Here is a 12131-nt window from a genome sequence, read left to right as displayed (position 1 = left end):
TTCTGTAATTAACTCCAATGAATGACAGAAATTGCTCTTCAGGTTTTTTTTTTTTTTTCCTGTTTCTTTCCTGAAAAACACACAGTAGTCTCTACACTTCCACTCTTCACCTAGTACTCTAATCACTACAGTTCATGCCTCACTCTCCCATATTTGCTTACCTAAAAACTTATAATTTCAGTTCTTTCTTTTCCTACAGCACTCTTCTACTCTTCTTGAAATACCGTTTTCCACAAAAATCCTCATACCTCTGCCCTCTTTTTCAATGTTAATATTCCCAAAGTTTCTTTCCTTAGCTCTCTTCTCATCCCAAATTCATACTTCCAGTCTCATCATTCTTATGAACCCAAGATATTGATAAGATGCCAAATTAGTACCATCATACATCTTCACCTCACTGCACAGATGCCTCAAGTTCAATTCCCCCAAAATCTGCCTTTCCCTTCTTGAACATCTTGCTTCCAGCTGCTATACTTTGTAACTTTGTAAATGACCCTAACACCCATTCACCATTCTAAGAAAGAAGCTTCAAGTTTACCTGCCCACGTTCATCACTGGCCTTCCCTTCATTACTACATAAATATATTCTGTGCTGCTCTGCCATATGAAAATAATTATTTCCTGAACATGCTATCCAGTGAGGTTGCTCTTTTGTCTGGCAAGTCTGACCTATCTAATGAACACCTATTTATCTCCTCAAAACAACTCAAGTATTAACTCCAATTCTTCCACATACTAACTACTTTACTGCCACTTCCATTATTAGACTTTTCATACTGCTTTATAATTGCTTGAATAACTACATATTTCACATATTGTTCACATGTTGCAATTTCTCTTCAGAGGGAATTTAATCATCTTTTCATTCATACCATCTAACATAACGTATGTGAAATACAGTATCTATTCAAGATTATTTTTAAATTAAACCTAGGGTTTGGGGGTGCAGGCCAGTGGTAGAGTGCTTGCCTAGCATGTTCCAGACTCCTGGTTTGAGCCCCAGAACCACCAAAAATTTAAAAAAAAAAAAAAAAAACCTTATCGATTCAATGCCTTTCAAAAACTTCTGAAAATATGAGCCAAAGTGATAACTAAAACATAGTTTCTGTTTTCAAAAAATGGAAAATTACATTAACAGAAATACATAGAGACATATTTAAGTATAAAAACAAAAGTATTATAGCATAGAGATAAGACAGATTAATCTAGTCACTTGCTTACAATAAAAACAAGATGAGAATGACTTAACATGAATTACAGATAGCAAAGGGTTAAGATGCTAGACTAAAAAAGTCTAATAGGGCTGGAGATATAGCTCAGTTGGTAGAGTGTTTGCCTTGCAAGCACAAGGCCCTGGGTTCAATCCCCTGCACGGCAAAAAAAAAAAAAAAAAAAAAAAAAAAGGCAAATAAAACCACTTCCCCTGGTGTTTTAGAAAGCAACAAAAACCATTATGTAATTTATTTATTAATCAACTAAAAATGCATACATGTACACATACACATAAAACAATCACACTATACATGGCTGTGTTATAAATAATATGACATTACATATTAAATGACTGAATGAGAACACAAGAGAAAATTTAAAGGTAACTCTTGCCATGAAAAATATCAGAGGAAAGGTAATTAAAGCTCATGGGATAGTTATATTATTATAAAATAGTCTTAAAATTGTTGTGAGCATTCTAAATGTATTACTGAAATTTAACATTCAAAATTTATATTAAAATGGTTGTCTCCAAATCTCCTTTTAGACATTAGTGCATGTGTGTTCAATGTTTAAGTACTTCTAGTTATTACTGCTATAAAATTTTTCTAAGTGTCTGACTTCAGGGAAATTAAGAAGCCAAATTAGGGCTGGGGTGGTAGCACAGCGGTAGAGTGCTTGCCGGGCACATGTGAGGCACTGGGTTTGATCCTCAGCACCACATAAAAATAGATGAATAAAATAAAGGTATTGTATCCATCTATGACTAAAAAATATTTAAAAAAAAAAGCCAAATTAGAATTTTTATAATCTCTAGTACAGTTTATAACCATATTTTATTAGGTGAATCATGTGAAAACATGTTGAGATACAAAAAAAATTCTTAGATCATCAAGCTATTCTCAATACAGTAATGCAGCAATTTAAAAGGTGGAATAAAAGTACACTCACCTCAGCTCCAATTGCACTTGTTAACTTGAAAATATATAAAACTATATCTAAAAATGGCTGTAAAATAAATATTAGAATACAGAAAATTAAAATTGAAGAACTGAACTGCCAAATACATGCTAAATACAAATTGTTATTCGATATCTAAAAATTATCAACATGTAGAGTTCACACTGAGTATGAAGTACAATAATAGAACACAGATCAATGACTACATAAAACACAGTTATCTCAAGAAACTTAAAATGAAGATAACCTTAACAACATCTACTGACCATCACATAGGAGAAACAATCATCACTTTCTATCAGTTAAGACAGCCCTATTGTGATAACTAACCATTAGCAACTTAGTGATTTCTCAATATAATATAAAGACACAGGACAAAAATACCTGAGTTGTAGCCTCAAATCTGCTGTCAACTTTTCTAGTTCTAATCATCTTCACAAGCTCTGTTCCTGTTCTAATACTGTTTGTTTCTGTTATTTTATCACAACATTTATAAACTGAAATTATCAAGAGAGCCCATGAATATAATTTTGTGACATAAAACTCAGCTTCTAGAACCACCTTACTTATACTTCTCCTCGCAGAAGTCAACTGACATACCATTAGTGGCATGCACATTGAAGTGTTTCAAGAACCCCAAGTTGTGCTTATTCACTTGAAGTCTATAGCTTCCCCTGTATACTAATATCCACATTTCACTAGAAGAGATGGTTTATGCTTTGGTCAAGATCTACTTTTTCTTTTTCCTTTTTATTTTCCTTCCCCCTACCCTATAAATTATCAAGAAACTAGAAATACTTATAAATTCAAGGACATTTTAAAGTCATTGACCAAAAAATGACTCAATTTAAGTCAGAGATCAAACAATTAGATATTTAAAACAGTAAACTCACTGCAGGGCACATATAATTAATTCAACAATACTCTTTTCTATTATAGATGTGACAAGACCTAAACTACACTTTTGTTCAAGTGCCAAGATGTAAAGAGTATATGATAAATTGCCTACAGAACTGGTATCAAAATTACATGAAAAGTTTTATGTAAATCCCCCATTCATAAACCCTATGTCCTCTACCCCCTGCCACACACACAGAACAAACTTTAAATGTAGTAATAGGAACAGAAAGAAAGCTGAATTACTGAACTATTTGTAGTTATCTAAGTTCCCCAAGAGTTCAGATCAGTTAGCAAAGGCATCTGGAGAGCTAAAAAAAGAACAAAGTTTGGCATGAAATAAGAATATTTTAGCAGAGGGCCTGTACACAAGGAGGGAAGCTCTTGTGGATATATATCACTTTTTCAAGTACTGTTTTTCTTTCCAGTCACGCAGTTGAAGCAGGAGCATTTCCAGTCTTATAACCTGACCTAGTCCCTTATGTACAATTTTTTGTACCAAGGTTGGATATCTGGGTCAGTTGTGACTGGAGGCAAAGATACTCTAATCAGTCCAGTTTGAGACAAGCTCCTACCTTAGTCCAAGGCAGTTATGTAGATAAGAGTGGAAACTGGAGCATCTCAGATGAAGAGGGGAGGGGATGCTGGATTGACAATCTTACAAGTGCCTGTTAAATGTGCTCCTCAGTGCAGAAGATAATGACAAAGAAGCTGGATTAGTGAGAAAACTATAGCAGAAGTGCAAGGATGGTGAGAGAAGATGAGTAAGACAAGAACTGTCTTTTAATAGTTCAAAAGAAAACTGGTTAAAGCCTATCAAAGTCAAGAGCTTTGACAATATTCTGAGATGAGGGAAAAACAATATTTAGAAAACAAATAAATTTACATCATATAAAAGTTTTTTTTATCTATAACTTAATGATCTATTAGAACTGGAGATACTGAAACAGAGAAAAGGTAAGAAGCCCTTTATCTGTAGTTTTAAGGATGTGGAATTAGATACATAAATTAAGTCAATTTCCAGCAACTCAAATGTACACAAGTCAAGAGATGAGAATTTAGATGTTTGTTATTTTAGAGGTATCAACCTGAAGATTCTTATAAAATCTTTGTAAGACAGTGATAATGATCAATTCTGGGTCAAAATACCTCACCAAAAAAAAATATAAAAAATAATTTATAATTGTAACTATTAAAACAACTCTAATTTTCTTATAAAAAGCACTGAATATTTATATGCTACTGTCCCATCCATCTAGTCAATTCTATGTAAATTTGTTCAGATTCAAAATTCAACAAATTTACCAATTTTTTAAAAATAGAGAAACTTACCTTAATAAGATTTGAATACAGATCAACTACACTGTTACAAAATTTTTCTACATCCTGTGTAAGCAGCTGGTCTGGATTAGCTATTCTGTTGTCCAGATTTCCCATTTTATAATATGTGAAAGCTCTAAAATAGCAATAAGAAAATACCTTTAAAACAAGTGTCATGAAACACATAACAACAACAAAAAATTCACATTATGCTACCTGGTGCAAACACAGAGAAACAGAAAGGTTTGGTGACAGAAGAGACTGTAAGGATTGTCTTAACTTATTTTAGATATGAGGAAGCAAGTCTGGAGAACAATGACTTGCCAACCAGAGTCAGGACTAGATTCCAAGTAACTGAGAGGTCATATACAAAAAAATAAGAAAAACTTCTATATCTCAGTATCACAAATATTAACTATTCAATTTAAGTATTTTTAATTTAAAAGCAAACCATCACTTACTGGAGATACTCCTCATAGAGGTATCTGGTGAGCCTTACTCGGAAGCACAGTTTAAGTTCATTTAACCCATACTTCAAGAAATTATTAACCAGAGAGATCTAAAATAAACAAACAAATATTATTGGTTTTGCTTTACTTCTTACTAAGATATAATTTACCAATTTGCTGTATCCACATGATTTCTATAACTGATAGTTCATATTATTATAATTCAATTGTTTTCTTAGAATTTACAACAATACAAAGAGAACAAGCTAAAACAAATGCAAATGGCTTTTATTACCCCTATGTTAAATCTTATTTGGAACTTAATTTTAGAATATTAGTAATTATGAGATAATAACTTTTTGTGAAAAAAAAAATCAAAGCTATCATCTTTCTATACAATGTAAAGAAGTGCTTTTAGAAGTACAAACATTGATTTTTATACCTTTTGTTGCCTGCTTTTAGCACTACATCCCTAGACAATGGAATTCTATTGAATTTGTTTTAAATAATAGTATAGGTTTTACAACAATTAATGTCATTTTACAGATTATTTAGACAGTCATCTTTATTAATGTTTTCCATGATTATATTAAAATTAATCTTTCCATAATTCTGAACTCATATTTACATTTCAAACTCACATATACCAAAATTTTTCTCAAGTAGTATTTGTAAAACACTGGTCTTCTACTGAATCACCATCTTTGATATCTATGTTGCTTATGCCCACCATCAAGGTTTATTAAGCTAGAATTTCTGACATTCTTTCAATTTAATTGTATTTTTACAATCAAGTTTCTCCTTTCTATCCCCAAATTTAGAACACTAAAATTCCTACAGGGTCAATAAGGTAAAAATGAGAACCATGCTAAGAAAATCACTTATGTTTCAAAATAAATTATTTTTAATAAACTCAGATCATAAATTCTAATTTAACTTAAATTATATTTAGTAGTTCAAGTTCCTATAATAGTAGTTTAGGGTCTAAAGCAATTGCTGTCAACCAGGGAGAAATGCTTCCCTACCTCACCGTCAATCTGGCAGAGTATCTAGAAACATTTTTGGGTGAAGCCACTAGAAGAGGAGTGCTACTAATGCGACTAAACACTGGGGAAAATCTGTCCTGAAAGTTAAAACAAAACCCACTAACATATGTATACTACAAATGAAATTGAACCACACAACTTCTTTTATTTTTTTTTAACCTATTGTAATGGTTTACATTTAAAAATTAGTCTACAAATTTAAAAACTAAATTGAAACTGGAACTTCGTATCATAAATCTTTAAAGAACTTAATAAGTAAAAATCCTTAAAGATTTTAATAAGATGAAAATTTTCCCTATATGAATAAGATTTTTAAAGAATGAAACTTACGAGAGGCATGGCAGCGATGAAGTTGAATAAGTACCTCTTGAAATCTTTTCTGCTACGACCAATGATACCACTGCAAACCACCACATGCAATGTATTAGTTGCAAAAGAAGCAAAATTAATACAAAAATTTCTGTAAAGATCTACTGAATTAAAAAAATAGAAAAAAAAGATGAAAAAAATCTTTTCTTACAAAAGAGGTTTTCAGCCTTTGAAACATTATCATTTAAAAGAGCCTGCTTGATTCTCACTCTGCAAATGACAAAAGTAAGAATGATAACTAGGAGCTGGGGTTGCAGAACAGTGGTAAAGCTAGAGCTAATTAGCATGTGCAAGGCCTTGGGTGAGACCCCAACACCACCAAAAAAGAAAAAAGTATTTCCTTACTAAAACTGGCAATTTATAAAAAAGGCTTAAGTTGCCACAAAAGGAGTTTAGGTAGTGAAACAATTATCAAATTCCATAGCCCCAGAAATGGGTTACTATGGAAATTGAAATAGCAAACTTTTACTTTAAAGGGTCAAGAATAAGAATTCTAGGCTTCATAGTCCTTAAGGTCACTGTTGCAACTACTCACTTCTGCCACTGTGAAGTAAGAGCAGCCAAGAAAGGGCCTAGCTTATGTGCTAACAAAATTGTCCTTAAACATATGAATGGTAGTGAGAGTCCCCCTGTGGGTCCTAGTTTGCTAACCCTAGGACTCAACTACGGATTGGAGAAGCTGCAAAAAAGTTCTGCAAAAGCTTCAGATTCCTTGACATAGTTCAACTAAACCAGCTCCTCCCTTGTCTGCTCTTGATCTATTTCACATACTTATCTGGCTTTAAAATACACATTAAAAAATTTAAAGTAAGGGTTCTCTATTAAAAAGTTTGCAAGTCATTGTACCATAAGTAAAGGATCTCTGAGTATGATGTCTGTGATTTACTAACGAGATATAACTTATTTGATCACAGAACTCTTTTTCTAAGAATTTTCATTAATATTCCCAAATGTAACAAAATATATTTTAAGAAACACTGGACTAAATGATTTAAACAGAGTGCTCCACCAAAAAATCACAGGTATATGATAGAGAAATAATTTCCTTTTCATGAGGAAATAGGTAAATAAATTTAGGGGAATTTGGGTTAAAGAAAGCTAATAAATGTCTTTACCAAAGACCTTCTCAAAGATTTTAACATATAATATCATTGTAACTCTCTGACAAGGGCTTATAGCACGTAGCATTTCCTTGGACAACACTTTGGGATATGTTACCTTCGATTGATTGAAAAATTCAAAGTCCAATTTTTATATAACCCCTTAAAAAAGCAAATAAAGTCTATAAAAAATTTTAAACTAGAAGCTAAAATGGAACCATACAAAAATGTTGTTTTCAGCAATAAATTTAGAAACATTAAGCAATTGAGACAGTACAAAAGTTTAAGTTAAAACTGAACCAAACTACATAAAACCAAAGTGCTTTAGTGCTGCCCAAGCTGTGAAGCACACCAGATTAAAATTTGGTAAAGCACATGCCATCACTCAGCAATGGTTTACCATTGGAGTAGCAGCTATAAATTTAAAAAATGGTTCCTTGAATAGAGCTTTTTTTCTGCTTATTATTCCACTGCAAAGGAAAAATAATAATTAACAGTGAAATTTTATAGTAGTCCTAATCTTTAGTACTTCCAAAATACATAAAGGACCTTTTACAATAGATAGGTAAGTTTTAAAATGCTTGTAGCCAAATGGGTGCAAATAAAATATATCTTTAGGATGAGATAAAGCAGCAACAGGTTAAGAAGGATTCTCCTTCGCATCTGCATTTATTGAATTATAGTTTGCACCTTAAAGACATGTCTGACTTATTAAGATCCATCTATACTACAAAGTCATCAGACACTATAAACAAATGAACTTATATTATACAAAGAATATTAAGATGAAGTGCATTAAGAACAAATCTCTTGGAGACTTTTTAGCAGAAATGCACGAATCTAGAACTACACTGGAAGAGGCAAAAAGGATAAGATGGATAAATCCACTGACAATGTATTTTATATAGTGAGATAGAGAAATGTGATAAGTTTTCAAATAAAACTGTCCCCCATTATGAATGCACAGTATTTTAGAACTTTTTAATTTGACCAAATATTAAATATCAGTATTTAACCAAATATCAAAGATCTCATACATAGCAGTCTCAAAAATATTTACTTAGTAGAAAATCAACAACTTCAAAATTACTATTTTACAATTGGTGAATGTGAATTAAGAGTATGAGGAAATTTCTTATACTAGTCTTGCAACTTTTTTATAAGTTTGAATATCAAAATACCTTAAGAAACTTGCAGAAAAAAAAAATAAAAAACTGTTTTTAAAATCTCTATTTTAGCCAGGCATGGTGGCACACCCCTATAATCCCAGTGGCTCAGGAGGCTGAGAAAGGAAGATCAAGAGTTCAAAGCCAGCCTCAGCAAAAGTAAGGCGCTAAGCAATTCAGTGAGATCCTGTCTCTAAATAAAATACAAAATTGGGCTGAGGATGTAGCTCAGTGGTCAAGTGCCCTGAGTTCAAACCCTGGTACCCCCCCAAAAAATCTCTATTTTGTTTTATTGTTTGAGACAGAATCTCATTCTGTTGCCTGGCTAGACTCAAGCTCAGCCAGGACCCTCCAGTCTCAGTCTCTCAAGTAGCTGGGATTATGGGTGCGCCACCATACCACTCACAATTAAAATTTAAAACTGAGGATCCAATAGGTTGACTATGTCGTAAAATAATAAATTGGCTCATGCTACATAGTAACTTCCTTCTTGTTCACCATTATCATTAACGTTCAAGACAGTATCCTAATAAATTCTTTATTAACAAATGGTTAATGGTTGTAACAACCTAATATATCGCATCTAACATTTCTGAAGTTGCTAAATCAAAATTATCAATTGTGATTAATAACATATAGGAAGACTACAATGAAAAAAATATAAAAATACTAAATTCAGAAGCAGAAAAAAGGTCTAAGAATTGTTTCCTTCTAATCAACATGTTTAATGTGATTCATTTAAATGCCTTGATATTTTCCTCCAAATTAGCTTATTCATTTCTGATACCCCACTTGGTGGCTCATGATCACACTTGTACTGTATTTTAATTTTGGGGTTAATTGTCTCTAATTCCCTATAAAATGTCAGCTCAGCAAGTTTTGGTACAGAATTTCTCCTCTTCATTGGTGTACATATATCCCTATTATCATGTAGCACAGTGCCTGCCACATGGGAAACAAAAATTTTTAAGTAAATGAACACAAAATTTGACTTAAGTATCCTTTGCCTAATTTAGAATTTTTGTTAATAAATATTTTTATTTTATCTATAAATACTTTTTGTTTCATAAGACAAAGCTTAAATATGAGACAAATTAGTATTTCACATGTATAATATTTACACATGGAAGGTGAATGAACACGTACCTTTCAATGAGTGTCCCATTTTGAATCATCCAAACATCACAATATGTTCGAGACACCAGCATAACAGCAATAAGTATCAAGTATCCTGTCTAAAATAAATCAAGTATTACAAATTTAATGCATTCGAAAAAGCTAAAAGAAACATTATCTGGTAAAGATTCTTGGTAAAGCTTTATTCTAGCTTAATACAGTTGAACTACATTTTAGCTACAGTCAATTTTTTAATATAGCTAAAAGGAAACATAAAATTATAAAATAAAAGGAAAAGGTCTTATAGATCACTTAATCTTTCTCATCTGGAATTCAAAAGTGAATCCTAGGCAGGTCAAATGACTTGCCATCATACAGTCAATGACAGAAGTTAGAAGTATAACTTAGACTACCTGAATCAGTATATTGTGATTTTCTTGATTTTTTTGTTTTTTTTTTTAAATACACAACTTTAACAAAGGAAAACAACAATAGTGGTTAACATGTAATTAAACACTAACAAATCTGAAGCCTAATATTTTGCCTAAGCAGAATAAGTTTGGTTCAGTTAGAAAAATCTCATAGTGCCCCTATCTTCATAGGGCTTCCAACTGAGTTATTCAGGCAAGATTTACACATAAAAAAAATAAGAAAACAGGAAATTCATGCGCACATTCTTGTATAACTTCATATGAAAAGTGATGGGATGCCAAGGTTTGAAATAGCAAGACAGTTATGGCATAGAAATACATTAAATAGACTAAAACAAAGAAGAGAACTAAGATTGCAGGTAAAAAGAAAAGGTAAAGAATTTAATGGGGGAATAAAGAAATTAAAACCATATGAAGTATGGTGTTGCTTAAACAGTCAAAATTTAGCCAATATAAAATTATTGTAAGCTTCTATTAAGTAGAACAAAATGTTAAAAAGGGATGTTCTGAGAATATTACTTAAGCAAAGCTGTGCAAGATGGATCAAGAAGCAGTAAGAGATGAGAATCTTGACACACTCTCTCCTCCTGCATCAACACACACATTCAAAGCTGATCTTAAACTTCATAAATTAGAAGAATATGAGAGTAACATACAAGCTAAAGTCAGGGAAAGGACCTGGGGAGTTGGAGGGAGGGAGTTGTTGGACACTGTGTTCAAAAGTTATTGAAGTGAGGGACAACTGCATCTGATATACTTTTTGTGAAACAAATATTATTTTTTTAAAGGTAAAGATATTGGAAATATGGCCCTTGAAAGTTAGACAAAGCAGATAGTCATAAGCATAAAATATTACATGACATCAAATAAATTATGCAAATGAGCTGTGACATCTGCTACCCCAATGTTTGCCCCAGCTAGCTAGAAAGATACCACCTTCCTACACTATCCCAACATCCCACAGTATTCAACTGACAACAGAAGAACCTAAAGAACTGACGTCTACAATTAGCATTTATTAAATGCTACCTACATGCATACATGTTCAATTAATAAATGCTAACTGTAGATGTCAGTTTAACTTATTAAAATGTCAACTTTTAATTCAGACTTTAAGTATAATCTCAACTCTAAGGTAATCACTAAGGTACAAATAAAACATTAGACAGCTAATTTTTTTCTTCACTTTAAATCCTTGGCTCATTTTTTTCTTTAAATGAGTACCAAGTTTACTTGTCTATCACAAAATCTAGTGAACTAGACAGTTATGAAATGCCTTCATACAAAGGCTATCCTTCCAATTACCACTATTCCCTATTACTAATGTGTGCATGCAATAGAAACTAAAGATCTGCACTAATTTAGACATCCATCCTTTACATCTTGTTTGTACAAACTTCTACACATTCATATGTGCTGTATTTTCATTTCTCTCTTCCAATTTCTATACTTCTACAGGAGTTTATTCTGCTTTTTTGAACTGGGGTTAAACCTGGATTTTACATCCCTCAGAGACAGTACATAAAATGATTCTGTGGCATAGCTAGATGTAGACACAACTGGGAGGCTCATCAAGTAAGATCCCTCTACCTCCTCACTGACTCCTGGGGGACATCCACAGTGCCCTGCACTCACTATACATGCTGCACACCCTGCAACAGGCAAAATGAGCACTCAGCTGCTAAGTTACTGGGGGGAGGGTAATATACAAATATTTCTAAAGAAACTTCTATTTCCAATACGGATTCTTCAAGGCCAGTTAGGTGTAGAAAACAGAAAACAATACATTGTGCCTAAAGAGTTATAAGAAAGCTTCACAAAGAAGGTAACAAGTGTTAAGTTTTTTTTTTTTGTTTTGTTTTGTTTTGTTTTTTTTTTAACATATTTGGCATGGGGGGTTAAGGAGCAGGATGTCAGAGAGGAGACACTGAGAACAAACGAAAGCACGAGAGCACAGGGTCTAATCGTAAGACCCAAAAACCTTCTAAGCAGATGATATTGAAAGAAAGGTCAGTCAGATTGTGACTACAAGAGAAAAGAAGCCAGATGTTTTTATTAGTGTTTT

General features: G+C 32.4%; 1 protein-coding gene across 3 annotated transcripts in view; it reads right to left on the bottom strand.

Annotated features, from left to right (window-relative positions):
• ABCD3 (ATP binding cassette subfamily D member 3) overlaps positions 1-12131 on the bottom strand; it is a 73465-nt gene that overhangs the window by 25466 nt on the left and 35868 nt on the right. For 2 of the 3 annotated variants that reach the window (XM_079148578.1, XM_079148580.1), the window contains exons 4-8: positions 9666-9754; positions 6215-6284; positions 4851-4948; positions 4402-4525; positions 2164-2220 (exon numbers count right to left, since the gene is read on the bottom strand). In XM_079148578.1, the coding sequence (XP_079004704.1) occupies positions 2164-2220; positions 4402-4525; positions 4851-4948; positions 6215-6284; positions 9666-9754 (438 nt within the window). Of the gene's footprint in view, positions 1-2163; positions 2221-4401; positions 4526-4850; positions 4949-6214; positions 6285-7753; positions 7824-9665; positions 9755-12131 lie in introns of all 3 variants that reach the window. The other variant, XM_079148579.1, reaches the window with a different exon arrangement.

The sequence above is a fragment of the Sciurus vulgaris genome, assembly GCF_902686455.1.
Source record: "Sciurus vulgaris genome assembly, chromosome: 1".
NCBI lineage: Eukaryota > Metazoa > Chordata > Mammalia > Rodentia > Sciuridae > Sciurus > Sciurus vulgaris.
This window is presented reverse-complemented; position numbering and strand designations above follow the sequence as displayed.